Source organism: Pan paniscus, chromosome 5 (assembly GCF_029289425.2).
Source record: "Pan paniscus chromosome 5, NHGRI_mPanPan1-v2.0_pri, whole genome shotgun sequence".
Classification (NCBI taxonomy): domain Eukaryota; kingdom Metazoa; phylum Chordata; class Mammalia; order Primates; family Hominidae; genus Pan; species Pan paniscus.
Window position 1 is genome coordinate 139,189,274 of NC_073254.2, and position 26,313 is coordinate 139,215,586.

The window sequence follows — 26,313 nt, forward strand, 5'->3', positions numbered from 1 at the left end:
CATATGAGGCAGGGACTGTGACATTAAGTCACATAAAACAATAATGGGCTGTTGAATACTGAAAACTCTATTGGAGGAGTCATGCCTTATTTTACATGATGTAAGTGGATTAAAAATAACCTGTTGATTGAGAGTTGATTCTAGTCACAAACATGTACTTTAATTTTTTTTAAAAGGTGTATTCCTCAGTGAAAGACATTTGCAAATAGTTGTAGCAAAGACTATGAATATAAGATCGAGTTTCCTAATTCATGCACTTTCTCACTCAATTGTGAACTACACTCTCGGCACTAGACAGAGAAATGGGGGAAAATGCCAGTTGAAGTTTCTTTTCTCATGGGGTTTCATACTAAGGGGTTAGAAAGACATAAATAAGGAAATAAATATGTAATATAGCAAATGCTAAGCAGAAAATCAAATAGTGTAGGGGACAAAAGGTGGAGAGAATTTTACACTGATTTGTCAAAGAAGCCATTCTAATGAGGTGACAATTGTGCAGAGACCTGATAAAGAATGAGCTATAAAAATATTAGGGAAAGCGAGTTCCAGGCAGTGGCAACGGCAACCAAAATATCTGAAATATTCTAAAAAGTACAGTACGAATTTGAAGAACTTAGAACCTGGGCTTTTTGAAAAATTTTGGAGGATCTCCTACAGCATAAGTTCTCCTTTTTCTATTAAGCCTCTTTGACCACTCAAACGTTATGGACCTCCTGTTCCCATGAACTTATATAGAATTTTAGCTTGTAATTTAACACAACTAAATGCTATTTTTGTCTTGTTTTGAGGGGTGGTGTGGGGTTACTCTCATTTTCTTAGCTGCATTGCAAATTTATGAACAAAGAACATAGTTTGTGCTATTTCTGACATCGAAGCTTCTAGCCTCTGTGTCCTGGTGTTGAACATATGTTAGATCCTTAATAAAGGTTATTTGATTACCCAAACACTGTATATGCAAAATTATGTGCAATGTAAAGTTTCTTAATGGGAAATATTTCCTTGTCAAGACCCTACAGGTGTGGTATGGAAATGCTGTTAGGATCAAATATTTTTATTTGCAACTGAAGGCACTCACCCCTTAGATATACAAAAGCCTACTAAAAAGGAGAAAAATATAACAAATGAGGAGATATATTAAAAGACTTTATTCACAATAGAGAAATTTTACAAATATAATTTTTAAAAATTATGTGTCAATCTATTGTTTCCCATAACATTGGAGATTTATATATAAAGTTGAAAATGACAGAATGAATTTATGTAAAAATAAAAAACAATCAATGTACACAATGTGTAGCTCATATGAAAACCTCATGACAAGTCACTGAGTTCTTTAAACTGCCATATAACTTACATGTGTAATATTAATTGCACAAAGTATATCAAGACATATTGAAGAAACACAAAATTAAGTGCTATTTTAATGGTTCATCTTTCAGTATGTGAATACGTATATAAATTTAACTGCACAGTTTTGTTGAAAATAAGTTTCAACAATAAGACTTCAGTTGTTAAAATTAACCCAAAATATAACTTTAATTAAATTACATCAATACAATATTAATCTCTTATCTTGTTTACATTTTTGGTGTTTTGGGACTTTTGTTAAAAAAAAATCCAAGTTCTAGAATTGCAAAAACTTCATTGTTGCCACTGAGAGAGCAACATATAGTACAGCTTCTTGTCTATTCACACCAGGACACCAAGGTACCTCATGGTGCAGTGTGTACACACAACCTGATTTTAATACTCTATCTGCTGCAGAAATACTTATCAGCTTTCAAATCAAAGTGAAAAGAAAATGAGTTAATTTAAATGGCAAATTCAAGGACATTTATACAAACATTATATTCTTAATACATACAGCCCAATTTTGGCAATAATTTTTAATATTTTGCCTTAAAGTCCTGGGAACAAAGGGCTCTTGCTATCCATTCATTTCATTAGGTGAACTGAAGATATGAGTGGGAGAAGTTATTCTGGATCACAGAGACACATTAGCATGGAAATAATGATGTACGGAAGAGTCTTTTTCATTTACTAATTTTACTAATTTATTCTTTGACATACACCAATGTATGATATTGAAAAACAGAAAGCAGGTCATAAAGATGGTCCTGTCCGATAAAGGAAATCTTTTAAAACACTTTCAAAAGCTAAAATAACTAAAACTATGAAGCCTACTGATAGCTAAGAAAATAATTGTCTTCAATAATATTAGGTGGAACCATATGAAACTGCTGACAGTTTTTAAACTACAAATGCAGCAATTTCATATGCTTCAGCCTAATCCATGGGGTTGTACTGATCTTTCTGACCATTCTCGGCTGAAAATTCACATGGTCAAAGTCTTTGCGCTTCAGTATATGCATCGTATTAGCCCTTTCATGGAAGTATATCTACATAAATATATATGTATATATAGTGGGCCAATGTAAGCAAACACAAGGTATCACACCAAATCTATTCTTGAGAAAATCATTTCTATTTCAAACTTAATGTTTAAAAGAATCATATATTGATTTTGATTTACTCCAGGACTGTGGGGGATGGGGAGTGGCCATTTCTTTATATTTCTTCTAAGTTGTGATCTCTATGTTGACTATAACCATACTAAATATGCTATATTCTTATTTGGCCTAAAATTTATTAGATTTTCCTTGATTGATCATGAATAAGTAAAATTGGCAAAGCTTCTTTCAGAGTCAAATCCTGCTTTCACAAACTGAAAGGAAATAATTTACTACATTTGAGATAGAGCCTTTTTCAAATCTGAGAAATCTGAACCAAATAGAATGCTTTATTTTCCGAAGAAAAAAATCAAGATGAAATACAAACAAATGAACTAAAAGCCATATGAAATACCCTCTCTTTAGACAGACCCAATTTCTTCATATATTCAGTTAAACCCATAAGCTAATCCATTAAGTTGTACTATTTTCTTTACATAAATGTAATTCAGTGATAGCAGAGCTCTGCAAAATTTGAAAGCTCACCTCTCTGTGTAGTAGGGAATGGAAGAAATTAACTAGTATATAATCCAGAAATGACACAGGGCATTTAAAGTAAAATTAAAGGACACATTTACAAAATAGAAAACACTAATATAATTAACCAACAAAAATATACTGCAGTTCCGATGAAATGAGGTCAACATGACATGATCCTTTTGGAATGACTTTCTAATTTGAATTACAATGTGAGTGAAGTATTTCAGAAGACATTCTATCAAATAATGATAGACCTGCATAACGAGGCTGTCACAGTTAGAAGATCTGTCTCTGGTGGACAGACAAACCAGATTAACATGAAATTGAAAAGGAAAAAGCTTTTTTATACTTATTATTATGGCTTTTTGCAACATGGCAAAACATTACAGCTTAAAGCAGACATCATCTCCTCTTAGAGGAGGAAAAAGTTTTGCAGTCAAATCAAATTATAATTAAGAGGTCATCGCTATACAATTCTATTCAGTTTAACAAAAACGATATTACACCCTCATGAACTCCAGAGATAATAGGTTACTTAAAAACATAAACAAAAAACTGGTGGATACACTGGCTGAATTAATAAAGGATATGATAAGGAATTTAGGTCCACCTATACCTATGATAATAAACATAAAAGACTGCAAAACAACTTAAGAACTTAATCGCAGACCTACTAATCAAAGTTCATCATGTGCCTGATTACCAGAAAAGGAATTATTAAGGTATACAGTGAAGGGAATGGAGCAGAATAAAATATAAAATGTCTTTTTATTCCTCTCTGATTTCAACTTCCTTTTTATCTTTAGGGAGGATAGGGAGAAGATGTGCCTCGCTATTGAAGATCCAATGCTCCAGTGGAAGAAGATCGTCGTCAGAAAATATTAGGTACAAATATCTGGTGAGAGAAACATAAGTATATGAGGCCCAAGAGACTAGGCAGGCAGTGAAACCACAAACACACAGCAAAAACCACATCAATGTCTCCATTCATCTTACCAAGAAACATAGACAAGAGTCAAATATATCAAAACCCTGAGGGGTTATACTCATTAACATGGGGTAAAGCAGCTACTCAGTGCTTTGGTGTTAGCAGTACCAAGTCACTGAACCTAGTTATTGAGAATACGCCTGCAATTATAGCCATGCCTGATATTCTGAATCAGTCATAGTTGATATTACTTGAATGTGTTCATGATAAAGACATCTACAAAGATCTGTCCAGGTACCTTAGCCACATGGTTTTAGAATAATTTTCACCTACTTCAATGTCTCTGCCAGGAAGAAACTCTGCTGCACGTCATCATAACTCTCATGAAGAAGGTAAACATCCCTTAGGCCTGAATAGCCTCCATTCACTCTGCAATGCTTTTCCAAGGCCTAAATTATAAAGAGGAGGGAAAAAAAAATAGTCACATTTCAGTAAACTGATTGTCACTAATTTTTATTATTAGATTGTCAAGTTCAGATAAAACTTTTTTTTTTTTTTTTGAGACAGGGCCTCACTCTGTTGCCTGGGTGGAGTACAGTGGCACCATCATGGCTCACTGCAGCCTCTACCTCTTGGGCTCAGGTGATTCTCCTGCCTCAGCCTCCCAAGTAGCTGGGACCACAGGCATTCGCCACCATGCCTGGCTAATTTTTTGTATTTTTTGTAGAGATGGGGTTTTGCCATGTTGCCCATGGTTGTCTCAAACTCCTGGGCTCAAGCGATCTGCTTGCCTCGGCCTCCCAAAGAGTTGGGATTACAGGCATGAGCCACTGTGCCCAGTCAAAATTTATTTTTTACAAATTGGATTCAAATTAAATGAAAGTTTGTTATAGAGTTTTAGGTAAAAAAAAATTAAAACCATAAACTAAATGTAAATTAAAAATGAAGTCATAGAACATATGGACCACATATCTTACCTAATTTGAAACACTTCTGTGTTTAGTTTTGGAAAAATTTTTCACTGATTTTTACCAATTCCCCCTATGGTCTGGAGCAGGGTTTAGCAAAGTATGAACTATAGGCTAAATCCAGTCCACTGTTTATTTTTGTAAATAAACTTTTATTAAACCACAGCCATGTTGTTTAAATATTGTCTGTGGCTGTTTTTGTACTACAATGACAGAGCTAAGTAGATGCAAAAGAGACTAGCTGGCTGTCCCCCAAGCCTGATATTGTCTGGCCCTTAACAGAAAGAGTTTGCTGACCCTTAGTTTGGAGAGACTGCTAATGTCAACTGGGATCATAAACCACTGGTTGAGAAACCGTACTGGCACAAAATCAGCTGCTTCTATAATCAGAGTATCTGAGTTTCTGAAAATTGATTGTAGGGTACTAATCAGTGATATTGGTAACAGAGCTAAAAGAAGAAAATGAAAGACAGTGAGAGACATGTGGCTGGGATCTATTCCTAAAATACATGTTTTTTTTTTTTTTTTCAGTCTAGTATGGAAGAAGATGGGATGACTCCACTGACAACTCTCTAGAGAGAAATGATCCTACATTTCTGTAGTTGTCTGAATTTAATGAATATTTGGAAAACAGATGGGTTGGGCAGTGTGAGGATGAACATTTAGGTAACAACCTAAACCAACCTGCCTTCCACTTTGTTGGTTACCACTAAGATGGCTGCTGTTTGTGTTTTCTTTTTTCCTTTCAGAGCCCACTTTCTTTCGTTTGTTTCTATTTTTCTTTAACCTTTTTCCAGCTTTACCGATGTATGACAAATACAAATAGTATATACTGGAAGGTGTACACTGTGATGTTTTGATATACACTACTTCTGTGGATATACACCATCTTCTGTGGTGGATATACATCATCTTCTGATGTGGATATACATCATCTTCTGTGGATATACACCAAGAATTAGGATTGCTGGATCATGTGGTAGCTCTATTTTTAATTTTTTGAGAAACCTCCATACTGTTTTCCATAATGGCTATATCAATTTTCATTGCCACCAACAGTGTACAAAGGTTCCCTTTATTCTGCATCCTAAGACTGATTATCTCATGAATTTTTGATAATAGCCATTTAAAAAGGTATGAGGTGATATCTCACTGTGGTTCTAATCTGCATTTCCCTGATGATTTGTGATGTTGAGCATCTTTTCACTACTGGCCATCTGTACGTCTTCTTTGGAAAAATGTCTCTTCAGGTCCTTTGCCTATTTTGAAATCAGGTTGTTTTTCTGCTACTGAATTGTAAGTTCCTTATATATTTTGGATATTAACCCCTTATCAGATATATGGTTTGCACACATTTTTGTTGTGTTTTTAGTTGATTGTTTCCTTTGCTGTAAGGAAACTTTTTAGTTTGATGTAGTTTCATGTGTTTATGTTTGCTTTTGTTGCCTGTGTTTTTGGGTCGAATCCAAAAAATCATTGCCAAGCTCAATGTCAAGGAGCTTTTCCCCCGTTGTTTTCTCCTAGGAGTTTTATGGTTTCAGGTCTTACATTTAAGTCTTTAATTCATTTTGAGTTTTTTTTGTGTGTGTGTGCTGTTTATATTTTGAAATTACATTTGTTGCTCTGCTAGTTACCAGGCATATTCATCTCTAGGAAAGTTATTTTCTGTTCATCACATCCTACTAATCCTATTAATTATATGGTCAAATAAAAATTTCCATCGTACAAAAATTGCCATCTGCAATCTGGTTCTCATTTATTGACTGTAGACAAAAATAATAAAGTTTAAGACTAAAACCCTAATATATTTTATAGTGAAATAAAGAAAATATAAACAAGATATACTTACTCTTAGTTTCTCATGTCATTTTTCACTTACGTTTTAGTTTTCCCCTGTGGATCATAATTCTGTCCCTCTTTTTTTTTTACATGTATAATTGTACCCCATTTTTCCCCCATTTAATCCAACTACCAAGAAGATGGAAAGCATAGACTTTGCCTTATTAGTTGAGAAAAACCTTCTCTGGCTAGAAGGGATTTTGGAGGAAAATAAGGCTCTAAGAATGTAGAGCCCAGAAAAGAGGCGAGGGAAAGTAAGTACCAGCCACGGATTCTCATGAGCAGAGATGCTGCACTGAGAGCTCAGCTCCCATCTGCAGATACTGATAATGAGGTTATTGATTTTTCACATCAGGGCTGGAGGACAGAAGGGAGAGAGCAGAGAGACAATGAGGAGAAGCATTTAATTACCTGGTTAAAGAAATTCTGGCCAGCAGGCCACATGAATAAAGAAAATAAAGAAAATGCCTCATGATTTCATACTTTTAAAAAGCCCCGAAGAAAATAAGACCGATCAACTTAAAGACAGATGCTTCGATTAAATTCTAAGTTCCAGACAGTGCGTCAAATGGAGGATGAGCATGAAGAAAGAAACTTTCAAGTCCTATTATTTTTTCTTTCCTCCTTTTTTTTGACAAAGAGTCAAATACCAGATATGTAGAGTAAGCCAAAAATTATTGGTTAAAAAAAGGAAAAAAATCAGAATTTAGAAAAAATGGGCAAGCTTTTTATGGGAAACCCTATTTCCGGATATTTCTTTAAACAGATTTTAATCCCAAAACCTTTTCTTAGTTGTTCCCTTGAGGTTTTTTGGTAATGAGCTAATGAGAGGGCCAGCCATGATAAACAGCCACTCCTCCTCTCCATGGAAACTGCTCTAAGCTCCTTCTTTTGTTAGAGGAGTTGCTTTTGGGGTGGACAATGCCTAATCACCTTTCTTTCTAGTTCACCCTCTCATTCTTGTTCCCCACAAGTCCTCTTGGGGTAAGCTACAGTATTCAAGAACACAGCCAAAAATTTTGAGTAGTGGGCCAACTTCCAGCTTGAGACCCCCTTATCAGTGGCCCCAGAGGTTCCACGTCCCAGGCAGCATCTTCCTTCTCAACATGGGGTTGTACGTGAGAATAAAACAAAATGAAGAAATGCTTAGACAATAACAAGGGCTTCAGAGGGTTAGAGAGGCCCAGCCACTTTGTTTTTGAAGTTTTCGGTAAATTAAAAAAAAATGTTTTTTTTTTTAAAGGGAAAGCACCCAAGAACTGCCCCTCGCCCCTTACGCAAAAGTCTAGATTTTAAGACATTAGGAACGTGAAGCTGGGGACAAATAGCTTTCCTGGGCCCTTACAACAGCCCTGATTCTATCAGCATCTCAACAGTGGAAGCTGTCACGTGTTTGTATGACTAAGTCTAACCAGATCATCATTGTACTACAATCTGTTCTTGGAATTCTCAGCCTCTAGGCATAGGGACCACCTTGGTTTTGAGTAAATGCTTCTATTATTAGTGATCCTATGTGACTGGGATGTGCTAATAGCAGAGAACAGGATATGAGAATGTTTATAATGATTGAAGCTCTAAACAAAGGATGAAGGGTAGGTAAGAAAATAGCAAGCATCATGAGTTAAATCCTAAGTCAGAGGACAGAAGAGTATTCTCTTGCCTACCAGATATATAAATGGCTGATCCGTGGAGTAAGGCTGTCTGCTTGAGTGTCGTCTGAACTCAAGGATAGAACACAGAGAATCAGGCACCTTGAACAAATCAAAGAGGGTTTGGAAACAGGATGAAGCCTGAGGAGGCAGGAGTAGGAAGGAGGAAAAGAAGTCACTTTCTGAGAGTCAAAATGTCTGAGTGGAAAAGGTTAGGTTTAGAAGAGCAAAGAAAATGTCTGTGCAAAAAACAAAACCAAAAAACCTGAAACTACCAAAAAAAAACCCCTAAAGCCAAAAAAAAAATCCCAAATCCCTAGGTAAGGCTTTACCCTTTACCATAGATCAGCTGAGACATTATATAATCTATGTGAATATATACATACAATATCCTGATAAAGCTCATGCTGTAAATTATCAGATGTTTAAATGGAAGGAATTTGTCAGTTTCTCATGATTTTTTTAAAAAAAATTTTCGAGAAAGTCTTGCTCTGTTGCTCAGGCTGGCGGCAGCAGTGTGATCTTAGCTCAAAATAACCTTGAACTCCTGGGCTCAAGTGATCCTCCCTCTTCAGCCTCCTGAGTAGCTAGGGACTATAGGAGTGTGCCAGCATGACGGGCTAATTTTTAAATTTTGTAAAGACAGGGTGATGACTTGTTGCCCAGGCTGATCTCAAACTCCTATCCTTGAGCCATCCTCCCACCTTGGCCTCCCAACATGCTGGGATTACAGGCTTGAGCCACCACGCCTGGCTTTCATGACATTTTTGAGAAAAAGCAAAAGAAATTATCAGTTAAATATTATTTCTGTCAGGCAGACTCACAAGTGCTTGAACACCTGTGATTAATGGAGTGCTGTTAACCCACAAAAGAACTCTCTAGTGTTGTACTGCTGGATTATATACCTTTTCACATGTTATTTGACATTATTATTAGAAATTTAATTAAGACACAGAAAGCAGGTTTCGCAAGTGTATCAGTGAAAGAAGGCTGGGAAGGGAGTGCTTTGTTAGAAGATAGGAAGACGGCTTACAAATACTTTACAAACTGAAAGTATGGGTGAAAAAGCACAGTGCAAAGGAGATGTGACTCAACGGTAGCAAATGGAGAAGCTAACACTGACCATAATTTCAATATAAGCCAGTTTTTTTATATTTTTTTGGAGTTGGAGTCTTGCTCTGTCCCTCAGGTTCGAGTGCAGTGGCGTGATCTCGGCTCATTGCAAGCTCCGCCTCCTGGGTTCATGCCATTCTCCTGCCTCAGCCTCCTGAGTAGCTGGGACTACAGGCGCCCGCCACCACGCCTGGTTAATTTTTTTTGTACTTTTAGTAGAGACGGGGTTTCACCATGTTAGCCAGGATGGTCTCGATCTCCTGACCATGACCATGATCCACCCCCTTTGGCCTCCCAGTTTTTTTTTTTTTTAAATATAAATCTACTAAAAGAACAAGTTGGACCATAAGCTGTGAAAAAATCACACTGCGAAGAGAGAAGAGAGGTTCACACTATTCAGCCCTAAAAGACCACAGCTGGAAACCAGGTCAGGAGAAGAAAATCAAGGGAAATGATGGATGAGGAAAGGAAGAGATGGCAGAACCTGCTGTCTTCGGATAATTGAGGAGCTGAAATGCAGAAGGGAGATTTTTTCCCTCTGGTACCCCCAGAGCACAGAACACTGTAAATTGTGGCTTCAAAATAAATAACTTTCTAACACCTTCAATATTACCAATTGGAATGAGTTACTTTATTAGGTGATACATTCCCCTTTGCTGGAAAGTCCTTGGGTTGATGAGGAACAGCTATCTTGCAAAGATATGGAGGGGAGTCTTGTCTTTAAGTGGAAAGCTGGATGAGGTGATTTTTAAGACCCCCTAGTTTCAGTTTGCGTTCCCTTAAAAATAAAGCATGAGACAAGGGTTGGACGCAGGATGCAGGAAGTCTATCAGGGAGGTGACATCAGGAAGTGGGCAAGTGGGAAGAGCAAAACAGGGACAGAAGAGCCAATGAATCATATTGTTACAACTGTGTGCAACGAGGCTCACTCCTGCTAGAAACCCTCTGAAGAACCATGTAGCATGCATTCCAGAATGATTCTTGAAGGAAAGAAGACTGGGATAGTTATCCACCAACTCCAAAACCTCCTTGGTTGATAGCCACTAACTCCCCAGCACTTCCCAGACCACAGCCAGCTGGCTAGGGAAAAGCTCTTCCACCTTCTTTTCCTGACATGGTTTCCAGCTGTGGTCTCAAGTATGCACCAGAACAGCCAAGTGCTGGAGGTGGGAGCTGCAAGCATATGCGGGGCTGCTGCTGAAACACAGGAGGCCACGGGGGTGGGCATAACACCAGGGGAAAAACGTGCGGCCATGCCTTCGAAGTCCCAGTTTTTCTGGTTTAAAAAATGCAAGACCCTACAGCACTCCTGGCTCACCACTATAGCTCAGGTTCTAGCAGAGGTTACTGGGGGCATCCCCCAAATTGAGACCTCAGTGTTGTGACACAGGGAAACGATTTCACGTCATATATTATGTTAAAGAGTTGACAAGAAATAAAAATCATAACACATAAACCAACCTTATGATCCCATAAACAACCAACCCCCTGAAGAACACAGCAAACCAAAGCATCCTGTCTACCTGGCAATACGAATTTGCTTACTTCCCATTTTTGATCCCTTCTCGGCCATACATTTTGTACATTCTAACATCTATAAAATGGATGTCATAACTTAATTGGCAGTGTTATTTTTCTTAGTGGTATATAAAATAATGATGCTTCTTACTAATTATGGTGTTTTAGATTTGATGGAACACATTATTCCTGATATTTTCAACTTAAAATATTCAATTCATTTGCCGGCCAATTGAAGACCAAAACAATTCCCTATCACCAAAGTTTAGAAAAGCTTCAATTTTAACATTTTTTCCAGAGGAAAAAAACAGAAATGTAAAGAAATTACAATGACTACTGATTAAATGTAATAAAACTGCCCCCTCAAAGAGGCCTAGAGAATTGCTGTTATTTAAAATGACTGATGATTAATGATAAGACACATATTAAATGAAGAGGATAATAAGCAAGATTCACCGATGGCTTCCTAAGATATTAGTTAAATTTTACCAAAGGCAATATTCATTTTAGATTTCCTGAGAGAAGTCATTCCTCATGGACAGTTTTTAAAGATAGCTAACTTTCTAACAAAGAGTGCTAGAGAATGAGAGTGTAATTAAAGCATTTGCTTGTTCTTATCCCCTGAATTCCCTCCCACTCCTTGAGGAATAACAACTCTTACAATTAGACAGACATTGTTAGATGCATATCCTGCAGGTTGCCTCCTCAGGCATTCGGCACACAAAGCATTCACTAGATTGGTTTAGGAAGGAGGTATACTATCCTCGGCAGGAAGAGACCCAAGAGGTGACAGACAAAACAACACACTGGGCAGATGGAAAGCTTACAGATATTCCAAGAAACCTGAGACTGGTAAAGGAATATCCTCATACAAAGTAATTCTTCTATAAGTGCTTTCTAAAAGTTAGATCTAAGTAGCTATTTACTCTAAGTAAAAGCATATACTAGCATTTTAAAGCCCAAAGACAGAAAAAAACATGAAGTGGTTTATTGAAATAGAGGTGAATATCCCCAAGCTGCCAACAACCCTTAGGTGGAATTAAGAGATCATCATTTTTGTATTAATGGGAACTTAATTTTAGACTATGCCTTTCTAGTTATCTCCTTCAATATCTAAGTCTATCAGTAGATGTATCTATATCAATGTTATACAAAGCAAAGCTGAAGCCAGGGATATAAAATGACTTCAATGAAAATACACAGTCCTGGGTGGAAAAAATCCTGGTCGAAGCATTAAAAATTATAGAAAAGTTGATAAGCCTGATTTATGGGTATCACTGAACATTTTTTACTATGAAATTTATCTATAAGAAACATGCAAATTAAAACATCACCTCTACGGCTTCCCAGGCCCATTTCCTGTACTTTGGATCATGAGTCAGTCTCCACATATACATGTAAGTCTCCATAACTTCTGGCCGTAAGATGTAGTATTTTTCATTTTGTCTTGTAGCGATGGCTTCAACACCACCATCAAATCTGAAAGCTTCTGGTCCCAGTTTCATAACTAAAGGACATGGAATGAATGAATAAGGGTTATTTTCCTGGACAGTGCTTACAGTCAATAACTTAAATGAAACTAGAAAGTACAGTCATCCCTCAGTATCTATGAGGTATTGGTTCCAGGACCCTCTGAGGATAACAAAATCCATGGATCCTTGAGTCCCTTATATAAAATGGCAAAGTATTCGCATACAACCTAGGTACATCCTCCCATATACTTTAAATCATCTCCAGTTTACTTATACTACTTAATACAGTGTAAATGTTATGTAACTAGGTGTTATACTGTATTGTTTAGGGAATAAAGATAAGAACAAAAACTCTATAAATGTTCACTACAGACAGAACCATCCATTTTTTGGGAACATTTCTGATCTGCAGTTGTGGAACCCAGGGATACGAAGGTCTGACTGTACTTTAACAACACTGAAGAGAAATGTCAAAGTAGTCATTTTAAAAAAGAGTTATAAACATCATGTAATATATAATATTCATATACTTAAACAATTTAGTCATTGAAAAGAGTCCATTTTAGAAAATATTAACAATTTATTTTTTTCATTTAACCCCCATTTACTGAGCACCCACCAGGCAGATACAAGGCACCATGAAATACCATTTGAGTTAGCCAGAAACTTAGTGGTTGACAATCCTAAGTAATTTCGTAACAAAAGGCCAGTTATTTACACTTTGTGTTTCAAATTCCTATTTTATAAGAAGGGAGTGGGATTCATGATCTATTTCATGGGGGATGTGGAGAAGATAAATAATGGTTAATAAAATGCTAAGTTTCTCTTTGCAGGGAGATAGAGACCCTTGCCCAATGTTATTGGCAAAAGCAGAAGTCAGTAAATTAGGCTGGCTTTAACTCTTTATGGCCTGGATTTTTGTTTCTTGGTAAACTAAAGGTAGATATTTTTAGGAAGAAAAGCATTGCCTTTTAAAATAAAATATACATTCCTTTGAGACATTAATCACGATCATCAAGCTTCATAGGCAGAGTGGATAGTCTTTTGAGGGCAGCAATGACAAAACTGCATGAAATCAAAGCATGTGGGAATAGACTGTAAATGAAGAATAACATGTACTCACATGTTCGATTATATGATTCATGACAAGTACGGGCAATTTCAGCCCCGAGTTCAAGGTAGTGTTGGGCCATGCCTTCGGGAGCTGCATCAGCCCCGAGTGCGAACATGCCCCCCGCGAAGCAGGTCAGGTGGCCCATCTTGTGCTCCAGGAGGCCCCCTTTCCACTCTGCGATGTAAGTTAGTCCGCTGCTAGACTTGCGGATCAAATGAGTCTCGATAGCCTGTGAAAAACACTTATTTTTTAACATTTTGTAATCTCTTCTCAAATTTATACTAAAAATATGCCCAACATTAAAAAAAAAAGAATAGAATACACCTGACAATCAGAGTTTGGTGTTAAAAATCCTTTCAACCTGAAATTACATGCCATTGCTTTCTGTATTCCTCCTCTAGTTTATGCCTTATTTGTTTGATTAGTCAGAATTAACACTGCTGCGCCAGCACATTTGGTTTTGCTTGGTTCTGTGACCAAACATTGTATTCCTCATATTCAAAAAACTTTCCCCTTCCCAAAGACAGGCCACTGTGCAGCAGTAATAGTTGGTTTGGTACATTTTCATTTCCATAAGTGGTGAAATAACACAGCCCCTGCAGGCCCTAAGGTGGATGAAGAACACAGCATATTTGTGCATGAGATCCAGGATGGTGGCAGAACTCTTCCTTTCACTTCCGTAGGCTTGGAGGGATAACAAAATAGAGTGGCAAAGAGGAGGTGTTCTGGGGCCAGAAGACTTGGCTTCAAATTCTAGCTCTGACACTATCTCTAATTTGTGGGAGTGAACAATTTGCTTACTATATCTCTAAATCTCAGCATCCTAATCCATAAATGGGAACAATAGGATCTCCTGATACGACTCTGCCACATTTTGTTTATAAAGCAGTCACTAATGCAAGTGGCACTTGATAAAAGTCATTTATAATTATCATTTACATCTCCAAAGTGGTGATACTTGAATCAAGTTCCTCTCTAATACTTCTATTAAAAAGCACACTATTATATAATGAATAAATGTATATATTTTAAAAATCAGAAAAATCTTTAAATTTGGGAGAAATGATAATGTTTACAAAAATGATTTATAAGACATCTTTTATTTCTATCCCAGGTCTGTTGATATTCTCTTAAACTAGACAGGTAAGTAAAATATGCCTTATATTTTAAAAAGCAAAAATAAAGTGTGTTTGGCATTGCTAATCTCCAATTACTCTAACAGAAAATGTTCTCCCCGCTGCCCCACAATTACTTCATGGAAGGAAAAAGGACATGACTGTGTCTATACCTGTACACTGCTATCAAGAGAGAGGGATTTGTTAGGAAGCACATTTAGGAATAATAGACACAGAAAAAAACTTGTGATAGAGAAGAATGAATGAAAATGAACACACAGGAAGCTAAAACCTTTCCTACCTTTATTAGAAATAAACGAATGAAACCAAGATGGTAAGAAATAAATGAACATATTACTGTGCTCATTAACTGTGGTTAAGCTAATGTTATTGATGGTTTAGTTATTACATTAATATTTCATTGTTATTTTATGCAACTGAACATCTTAGCTATTTATACTTCTCACAACACAAATTGCAATAAAGTCCTTCAAGCAGATACTTGTTCATCACCTAAGAAATTATTCTTTCTACATGGCAAGAGTAATAGCTTTTGAGGATGAGTTAGAGAAACATTATTACCCTGTTATGGATCCTAAATAAAGTATTTCTGGCATGATTCGGACCAAGTTGCTACCTCCTAATAAAAACTACAATGAAATTCCAAGACCTTCAAAGCAATAATTTTGTGTGGCCATGGGAAATATAAATAAATACAAAGAAGGATAGTCTTTAGTAGATCTGAAAAAACTGTGTCAAGGATACAGATAATTGATTAGAAAAAAGAGTACTATATATTTTGTGATTTAATCCTTCTATAATTGATTTAAAAAACTGGTTTGATGAAGGCTTCAGAATCGTAAGTGTCTGATATGTCATCTGCCCAGGTATCATTTGCCATTGTGAGTTCCTAGTGTAGTCTCCAGATAGGGCCATGATAGCCAGTTGAAAGCTCAAAATATTTTGTTATTAAAATAATCAAATAAAACATATCACTCTGGGATTAAATGCTTCCCAAAATCTACTTGAAGCTACAACAGAGTAGCCGTATCTTCAGTAATCAACTGTCTAGAACAATAGTGTACAGCATCCTCCCCTTGGTTTACAATAATCTTCTAAAGTACAACTTAGCAGAAATAAACTTTGCTGTATAAGACAATGCTACTTCTCAAAACAGAAATTTAGTTGTTCTAGCTTTGCTTTCTAAGTTGAAAATATACAGTGGATTGAAAATTAGCTTTTACTACTAAGAGAAGCAGGAAACACTTTGACTTCATTTGTTCTTAATGGATTTTCCTGTCAATGATTTGTCTGAATACAATATACTAAAAGTTGTGTGGGTATGGTTTTAGGAATTAGGAAGAAAATATTTCAAATAATATTTTAAAGCTGTCTTTTTTTGAACATCAAGAGCTTAGACGGCCAATTTAAGATTAGAATAATTAAAATGTCTGCCAGTATGGTAATTAGAGGATGAAAGAATGGAAACTATAAAATATGGAGAACTCCCCAGGTTAAAATCTGAAACCTCACAGCAATGAGGAAAAATAAGCCTAAAAGAGGCCATGTGGATCATATCCTAGTTTGCTTTTGATGTTAATCACGTGCCTTTATAAAGGCTGTGCCAAATGTAGGCCAATGTTCTCACTAAGGCGCTTCTGGTTCCTACATGTGAAGTAGTGAAGACTTGTAAAGGAAACCAATGTTATATTCAGTGTAGTTAACCAGAACAAAGCAAGCTGCATTTATATTTAAATAAACAAGTACGCCTATGTCAAAATAACCCAGACCTCTTGTTAGAAAGACCAATTTTATAATGGCTACATCTTTGGGATTACAAATTTCCATTTTTTTCCTATGAATTAACACTTTATTAAAAAATTTCTAAGCTGTCAAGAAAAATAAAATTTTTCTGAGGACTGAGCCACTATTTTACAACACTACTTGAGAAGCCTTGATAATAATATTAAAAGAATATATGTATTACCACATAAAATACTTAATCGCAAAAGCACCTGATTCCACTAAAAAATTTTGTTCCTGAAGAGTACAAATATTTTAGATAAAGTAATTTTCTTTCTAACTTTATTTACTTTCTAACTTTATTTTCGGTTTTGATTGAGGCTTAACTGGAGGTGTTTCTTAGTTTACTTTTATACTAGCCTCCTCCTAGAGACTTTAAATAGTTTCTAACTTACCTTACTAACTTACTGCTTGCAAATTAGTAAATGAAGATTTAAGTGTAGAATGGAAATTCTTACAAATAAATCCACAGTGGATGAGTTAAAAGGAACAGGTGCTGATATAGACAAACTTTAATCTTAATTTTGGTTCGACATGTAATCTCTCTGAGGTACAGCAACTTTATCTGTAAAACTGGGTAATATCTCAAGTACTGTGAGAGAGAAAAAAACCCAACTCCACCGCTTCATTTAAAGGAGCTACCTAACACACAGCTTAGCACATGGTAGGCAATTCAACACTCAACTGTTGCCTCTTACTTCTCCACTGTAAAGAATCTTTGATACTATTAATGATCTTCCCTGAAATATGAGTTTGTTCAGATTTTTATGTGTGGATTTCCTTAGAGTACTGTCCATTTATCTCTGGGGACAAGTTAACTTCACATGGAGGTAGCCATTGGGACTGTCTGTCTTCTCAGGCAATTTTAACTTAGGCAATTGTCAGAACACAAATTCAGGATTTCCCCCTGCATAATTTAAATTGTGGTCCTAAGTAGAGAATTCATATTTATCAAAGAATACTACTTTTTCAGATATGTGACTCTTAACTGAGGTTTAAACCATGCAAAAACTTTAACAGCCCTATTAGAAATAAACATCAAATATGATTACCATTATTACGATGATATTAGCAGATATTGAACTCTACCTAATTGGAAATACTTTGTAACTCACTCATGTAGTATACCACTTATTCATTAAAACTTGATTAATACACAAATTATAAGTTAGGGCTGAGTGGCAAAGATGATTTAAATATTGGGTTACCTGAACAGCATCAAAATACATCTTCTTAGCTTCCAGATCTGTCTTGTCAGACATTAACCAGGCCTTCAGCAAATACTCATAGAAGCTGTCTCCAAGTCCTCCAACTGATACATGATCTGGAAAGAGAGGGAAATGAATTTTAGAGTGATTCAGCTTTTAATTCAGATAATGCAGCAAAATCACATTAGCAACTAGGATGCAACCCTATGTCAACTGCAAGTCACTGTTACATTTAAATTCCAACAAATCTCTTATTTTCAGAAAGATATTCTGAAATGAGCAGATGGGCTATTAACTAATGTAACATACTCTAAATAATTACCAGAGTAGTTTTGTAAACATGGAAGATAAAAGATATGTAATTACCCCTAATTCTAAAAATCTGGTTCTCTAGTGAAAAACACCCAACTAAAATATTCACAGTATGTATTTAAATACATTTTTATTTGCTTTAGTTCTGAATAATATAAAATTCTGGCAAAGCTATGAGTATTAGCAAATCTTTTTCAGAAGGTGGTTTGTAATAAAACAAGAAGCTCCTCAGGTTCTTGCCATTATTATTATTTCTAAACTCACTCTGTCACCCAGGCTGGAGTGCAGAGGCACGATGATAGCTCACTACAACCTCGAACTCCCGAGCTCAAGTGATCCTCCTGCTTCAGCCTCCCAAGTGGCTGGGACTACAGGCACGCATCACCACGCCAGGCTCATTTTTAAATTTTTTGTAGAGACGGCATCTTGCTATGTTGCCTCAGCTGATATACAACTCCTGGCCTCAAGCGATCCTCCCACCTGGGCCTCTCACAGAAGAGGGACTACAGGCATGAACCACTGTGCTCAGCCTATTATTATTTGATAAATTTTCTAGTGCTATGAATCTGAAGGGTCAAATACCTATGGGACAGGGGCAGTCAGAAAGGATATGGGGCAGAAGAAGAAGTTTTTCCTCCTAATACTCCATTCCTATAGTCCACCTTCACTGCCATTTATCATGCCAGATCCACTACATGTATTATCAACAATCTCACAACTGTAGGATAGGTATCTTCATTTTTTTTCTTTTTTTTTTGAGACGGAGTCTTGCTCTGTCACCAGGCTGGAGTGCAATGGTGCGATCTCGGCTCATGGCAACCTCCGCCTCCCAGGTTCAAGCGATTCTCCTGCCTCAGCCTCCCGAGTAGCTGGGATTACAGGAGCCCGCCACCACACCTGGCTAATTTTTGTATTTTTAGTAGAGATGGGGTTTCACCATGTTGGCCAGGCTGGTTTTGAACTCCTGACTTGATGATCTGCCTGCCTCAGCCTCCCAAAAGTGCTGGGATTACAGACATGAGGCACTGCGCCTGGCCCAGAGTTCTAATGACAGTGCCCCTTCAATCTATTCCCCACATTAATGCCAGAATAGCCCTCTCAATACATGAATGAGATCACCCTTTACTTGAAGCCTTTCAATCCTGTGTGTTTGGTGCCATGCAAGATCTCAATCTTCTCTATGCCATTCAGTCTTGCTCCACTTGCTCTCTGCTCACTTGCTATAAAGCCCTTCTTTTGGCTCCTCAAAAACATCAGGTTCCATCTCATCTCAGGCAGGGCTTCTATAGGCCTTGTTCTCTCTGCCTGAAATGGACCCTAGGACCCCCTTCCCCTTCTTTAGTAGTTCTTACTCATACTTCGTATCTGGGACCAAATGGCACTTCCTCAAAGGAGTGTTCTCTGACAATGCCACTAGGTTCCTTTGTCACATACTTTTTGGTAGCACACACTTATCACCTGCACTTTCATAATGTGGTAACATTTTCTTCTGTCTCCTCCACAAGATCATGAACCAAGAGGGCAGAGACCAGACCTATTATGTTTCCCAGTCCACCCCAGCTCCTGGAAAGTGTCTTGCACATGGTAGGTACTCAACAAATAACTGACGAACAAAGCAAAATTCTTCTATGTCAACCTTAATAAAGGGCTGTAACTACTCAAGCTAAAGAGCCATGTTTTAAAGTAGTAAAGTATGTGATTTTCTTTTTGCAGAAAGTGTAGAATTATAGTTTAAATTTTAGTGTAAAAATATATTTAAAAAATTCTGAGTCTGATTCTTGAAGTGACCTTTACAGTTTCCTAAATCAACACAGAAACCTCTGACATTTACAAACTAAATAGACTAAGTACGAACTCATCAATAATAAGCCCTGTTGTTATCAACATGATTGTAGGAGACACATGCAAGTGATGCGTGGAAAAGCAAATCATGGTTTGGCATTGTCAAAACAACACTGACTCGATGAAGTGATAGGAAACGATGGCCAGGATCCAGACGTGTCATTTGGAGTTAAAGCAATGAGAGCTGAAAACCAATGGCCAGAAGCAGCTTGATGTTTTCCTCCCCTTGGGTTATGATTTTCTAATAGACGGAAGAAGCAAGTTTGAGCAGCTGGGGATTTTTTTTAAAAAAGAAAAAAGTGTTATATAAGAATACATTTGTTTTAATTAATTTTGGTAAGTGCTAGTTTTCTATTTTTAAAATTTCCTGCCTATAAAAATTTCACATTTAAAAAAAAAGAACAAGACAAAGGAACGTAGAAGAGAAACAGGTCTTCTCATTAATTTAGCATGTCACTCACTAAGCTTCCTTCAGGCCTGGATGGCTGTTTGTCAACACAGTCCTGTGTAAACATCTTAGTGGATGTCGGGGAGAGCAGGCCTGAATTTATCAGCAGGAAAGGATCAACCTACTTCTGGAAATAACATAATATGGTATTTTTATGTCCAACTGCTCTAAAGGTGAGGTGTACTGTAGTCAGTCAAATATTACGCTCTTCTCTGAAGGAGTAATTTATTCTTTTCTTCATAAGAATAGGTCCCATAAAAGAATTTCTAATATCTAAAAAAGAGAAAAAGCAAGTAGCAAAAGAATCAAGACAAAGAAGAATTAAAATACTCAATATCTCCCTTTTAAAATTTTTGTTGACTTCATCTGAATTTCTCTCTTTGAAACAATCCCCCAATGATGCTAGTGACACTACACATAGCTAGCTAGACTAGATATAGATAGATGGATGGCTGTTACAGAAATCAAGGGATGATAAATACTCTGTGTACAGACAGGAAACCCTGCCATCTGGCCTCAATAGTAACAAGATCAGTTCATATTATCAGTGACCAGGACCAGATACTGCCTTTCAGCCACAACTGAGGAGCAGGGGCAACTGCTAAAAGAGAACAAGCAGAACAACCATTAAAAGCAGAGGCAGGTCCAGCGTGGTGTTTCACACCTGTAATCCCAGAACATTGGGAGGCCGGGGAGGGCGGATCACCTGAGGTCAGGAGTTTGAGATCAGCCTGGCCAACATGGTGAAAACTCATCTCTACTAAAGATACAAAAGTTACCCTGGTGTAGGGGCGGGCACCTGTAATCCCAGCTACTTGGGAGGCTGATGCAGGAGAATCGCTTGAACCTGGCAGGTGGAGGGAGCTGAGACTGCACCACTGCACACTACCCTGGGCGACAAAGTAAGACTCCGTCTCCAAAAAAGAAAAAAAAAAAAGGTAAGGGGCAAAAAGATAGATCAGACACAGAGCACATATGTATTCACAAAATTCAAGTAAGTAAACACCTACTAGGTGCAAGACACTGTGTACTGGCTTAGTAAATATGACTAAGACATGGTTACTACCCGCAAAAGCTTTGGATCCTTAGGAAGATGCATATGGATGTGAATCATCAGGAAAAGGTTTGTGATAGGAAAGCACTCAAAGTACTGGGGCAGGGAAAGAATAGAGGAAAAGTGGATGCTAATAAATCCCAACCGGAGCACTGAAGAGGGGATCCTGGAAGAAATGGCAATTGAGCTGGGTCTTGAGAGGTGGGAGGGCTAAGGAAATGGCACAAGCAAAGACCTGAACATGGCCAAGCAGGCCTCGATTGAAGAATAAAAAAATAAGTGTGTTTTCCTCTGGCTAGAACACAGAATGGGGGTTGGGGCAGGAGAGAGAGCTAAGACTCATCAATCCTGTTTTGTTTTTTGTTTTTTGTTTTTCCATCAGGAAATTGGCCCATAAGGAATCTAAATATAAAGGGCTCTTTGTACTAGGAAACATGGCCAAATACATAGCATACAGGTGACCCAGAAGGTGAAGCGGAGATGTTCCAGTACAACTGGCTCCTTCTGTCCCCCTTCATAGCAGCTTCTAAATCCTAAATCATAGGAAGGAAACAGTAAATGAAGGAGACTTTTCTTCAGCTTTTGAAATGTGTGGTGAGGAATACTCCAAAAATGCTTGTGCTTTTAGAGAATCACATCCTGTCACCTTATACTTAGAAAAATATACAAGGGCTGGGAGCGTGGCTCACGCCTGTAATTCCAGCACTTTGGGAGGCCAAGGTGGGCGGATCACCTGAGGTCAGGAGTTCGAGACCAGCCTGGACAACATGGTGAAACCCCCATCTCTACTAAAAATACAAAAATTAGCTGGGTGTGGTGGTACATGCCTGTAGTCCCAGCTACTCGGGAGGCTGAGGCAGGAGAATTGCTTGAGCATGGGACAGGGAGGTTGCAGTGAGCTGAGACTGTCCCACTGCACTCCAGCCTGGGTGACAGAGCGAGACTCCATCTCAAACAACAAAACAGAAATATACACAAGTTGTTTTATCCCTAGTCCTCTGGTGGCCCTCAAACTGTTGAGTCTCAGCACCCTTTTGTAATCTTCAAAAGAAATGGACACCCCAAATAATTTATGTAAATAATACCTATATTTACTACACTGGAAAATTAAAATAATTTAAAAATATTTTCGTTACCTCATTTAAAATAATAATTACATGCCCATTATGTTAACATATACAATTTTTCAAAACAGTTATATTTTACAAAACAAAACAAAAAATTAGTGAGAAGACTGACACAATTTCACATTTTTGCATATCTCTTTCTTGTTTGCCTTGACAGGAGACAGCTGGATACTCATGTCTGCCCTACTTTCAATCCTTTGCTATATGTTGTTTTGGCTGTAATACATCAAAGACAAGTCAGCCTCACACAGTAATACAGTCAGAAAAAGAAAGGATATTTTAACAGGCTTTTCACACAATTGTGGATATTTTTCTTTGATACTACAACAAGAGTCAACAAGTGGTTTCTTTTTTAAAGGTTAATTGCATTGTAAAATTAGAAATTACATTAATGAATTTTCATATTGTTACATTAAAAGCCACTGGTCTATCTTGTACTTTACACAGATTGTTTTCCATATATGATCTTATAATATCATGCTTTGGTCATTTGGAAAATACTGGCTCACTGAACTATGCAGATCTTTCAAATATTGACCCATTCCATTATACAATATCAGAAAACCACATTTGTTAATATCATCATCAATCTAATAGGAAAAGTATTTGTGTCAAGCTCATGGTAGCATGCACAAGTTTTCCAAAATTCTATTTTTTATTTAGAAACTTGGATTATAATCATTGGCACAAATACCGTGACTTTTCCTTGAAGTGACAAGCTTATTTTCAAGAACATGGCTCCTGATTACCTAGCCTAAATAACCATTTTTTAAGTTGTTCTTTCAAGTAAAAATGTTGAATCTGTAAAACAGTAAGTGGCTAGCTCAGCTTGCAACTCAAAACACCCAAGAGCTTTTCCTTGATGCAACTATCATTTTTCATAATTCAGCAGGAGTGATTTATGAGTATTTTCCATTTCACGTCACAGAACATGACAAAGGTGTGTACTCACAGGTTGGTATTTATTAGAATCACTATTTTTTTTTTTTTACTGTTTCAGTACGCACATTCATCAGTGAAACCAGTATCCTTTTTTTAAATGCTATTAAGAATACAATGGGGGCTGGTGTGGTGGCTCATGCCTGTAATCCCAGCACTTTGGGAGGCCAAGGCAAAGGGATCGCTCAAGCCTAAAAGTTTGAGGCCAGCCTGGGAAATATGAGACCTTCTCTCTACCAAAAAAAAAATTAAAAATTGGCTGAGCATGGCATCGTGCACCTGTAGTCCCAGCTACTCGGGGGGGCTGAGGTGGGAAGATAGCTTGAGCCCAGCTTGAGCCCAGGAGGCAGAGGTTGCAATGAGCTGAGATTATGACACTGTACTGCAGCCTGAGTGACACAGTGGGACCCTGTCCCACAAAAAAGAAAAAAAAAAGAAAAAATATGAATATTAGTACTATTTGGTGTTTGTTTGCCTTTGTTCTCAGTGAGGCTTCAGCAGTATCACCTAACACTGTAGGTGTAAATATCAACACATTAGAAAAGGCAGAAAGTCTTTCAAAGTACCACTATTAAAAGCAGAGGCAGAAAGAGAGATGAGATACAGAGCACATATGTATTCACGAAATTTAAGTAAGTAAACATCCACTAAGTGCAAGATACTGTGTCCTGGCTTAGTAAATATGACTAAGACATGTATTATATGTCTTGTTATTATATATCATTATACTAGTATTATAATAAAAATAGTTTTGACCTTGTGGGCCTCCTCAGAGGTCTCAAGGACTTCCAGTGATCTGTTGACCACACTTAGGTAAGTGGTAACCTTGATTATAGTCCTAAGGTTTCAACAGCTAGGCCTTCCAGAGCTACAGACATATTTTAGCATATGGATTTTGGCATATTCTTTCCTATTAAACTATTCTTTAAGAAAAGTACTTCTAAAGTAATAGTGAGGTATCTAAGAACATGATATTAAAATATAAAGAAAAAACCCAAATTAGAGTAAAATCTTAAGGCAGTGTACTCTTGCTACAGTTGGGTATCTCAATATTCTTCACTTGTTTTCAGCTATTTAATCTACTACTGTTTTTCCAAATCAGCTTGAGAACATTTCTTTCAACTACTCTGAATCTTTATGCCCCTGCTCAAAATCGTCTGAAGAGTCTTAAGTGCAGGCTTCTAGGATCAAAAGTTCTTGTGCAATACTTTCTCCCATCCTAAAGGTAATTCTACTGGCAAGAAACCTTTATATCTGGCAGCTTAAAATTAAGAAGAGAAAAACAGGCTGTTTGCTCTTCCAATTTCCCAACTCTTAAAAATTCAGGCTCCTCTCTCATTATATAGCCATGCAGAAACAGAATGTTAGGAAGCAGAATGGTCTACCTACTCTCTATAAAACCCTCATAGTCATTAGTACAAAGGAATGAATTTCCTTTCTATCCACATGACCAGCTTGTTACAGATTAACATCCCCACACTACTCTGGCCAGATCTTCCCTTTCTGATTAATAGCTGTAAATGTGCTTATATGTCATCACACTTGGAGTTATATATGAAAAATACACAATCCAGTTTCCTAATATCACAATCTGATGACAGAAGCCTGTTTATTAAAGGAGCCATGCCCTTTTCTCCTTTTCTAAACATTTCTCAACAAAATCTGTGCTGCTTTTGTGCTTCCTCTCTCTCCACGAGTACAGTACCAAAAAGAGCTATAATAATGCAAATCTTCTGACTTACGTTGACCCCACTGTCCACTACTGGGATTCAGATAGTTAGGATAAAGGCCTTGTGGTTTTTCCAGTTTGTTCAGTACTGTTCGAATATTCATTACCTATAATAGAAAATAAAATGTTACCGTGAAAATCTAAAAAACAATTTTCATGCCATTCTTCTTCTTCTTGAACATACAAGTTGACTTAAATGATGCAGAGTTAGAACAAAGATAACTGCTGTTAGCTTATTATTACAAACATAATGACAGTAAGTGAATATAGTCACACTGATTAGTTATCTACCATTAGCCAGATGCCATACTAGGAACAAGGGGCCAGTGGATAAACAAAGTCACCGCACTCTTAGAATTGTGCATCCTAGTGGGATGGGACAGACAATAAATCAATAAGTCTAGTCATGTGTCCCTTAATGACAGGGATACATGCTGGGAAACACAGGCAATTTAATTCTTGTACAAACATCATAGAGCACACTGTCACAAATGTAGTTGGCACAGCCTACTGTTTCTAGGTTACAAACCTGTGTAGCATATGTTACTGTACTGAAGTATTTGTGTATCTAAACATAGAAAAATACACTATAAAAGATGAAAAATGATACCTTTCTATAGGGTTATACATTTTATAACCCTATACATAAATACAGGGCACTTTGTATAGGGCATTTATCATGAATGAAACTCGCAGGACTGGAAGTTGCAGTGGATGAGTTAGTAAGTGAGTAATAAGTGAATGTGAAGGCCTGGGACGTTACTGTATAGTACTGTAAACTTTATAAACATGGTACACTTAGCCATTATTAATACATTTATAAAAGTATTTTTCTTTCAATAATAAATTAACGTTAGTTTACTGTAATTTTACTTTATAAACTTTTTAATTAAAAAAATTTTGACTCTTTTGTAATTAGCTTAAAACACACTTTGTATAGTTGTACCAAAATATTTTCTTTCTTTATATTCTTATAAGTTTTTTTCTATTTAAAATTTCTTTTTAAAGTTGTTTAACTTTTTAAACTTTTTGTTAAAAACTAAGACACATATACACATTAGCTTAGGACTCCACAGGACCATCAATATCACTGTCTTCCACTTCTACATCTTATCGCACTGGAATGTCTTTCGGGGCAGTAGCAC

General features: G+C 36.9%; 1 protein-coding gene across 1 annotated transcript in view; it reads right to left on the reverse strand.

The window, feature by feature from the left end:
• Window positions 1–1,126: 1,126 nt before the first annotated feature.
• MAN1A1 (mannosidase alpha class 1A member 1) overlaps window positions 1,127–26,313 on the reverse strand; it is a 172,780-nt gene continuing 147,593 nt past the window's right edge. The window contains exons 8-13 of the mRNA XM_024929141.5: window positions 25,182–25,275; window positions 17,718–17,833; window positions 13,601–13,820; window positions 12,340–12,512; window positions 4,252–4,367; window positions 1,127–3,885 (exon numbers count right to left, since the gene is read on the reverse strand). Coding sequence (XP_024784909.2) covers window positions 3,759–3,885; window positions 4,252–4,367; window positions 12,340–12,512; window positions 13,601–13,820; window positions 17,718–17,833; window positions 25,182–25,275 — 846 coding nt within the window. The 3' untranslated portion in view covers window positions 1,127–3,758. The remainder of the gene's footprint in view (window positions 3,886–4,251; window positions 4,368–12,339; window positions 12,513–13,600; window positions 13,821–17,717; window positions 17,834–25,181; window positions 25,276–26,313) is intronic.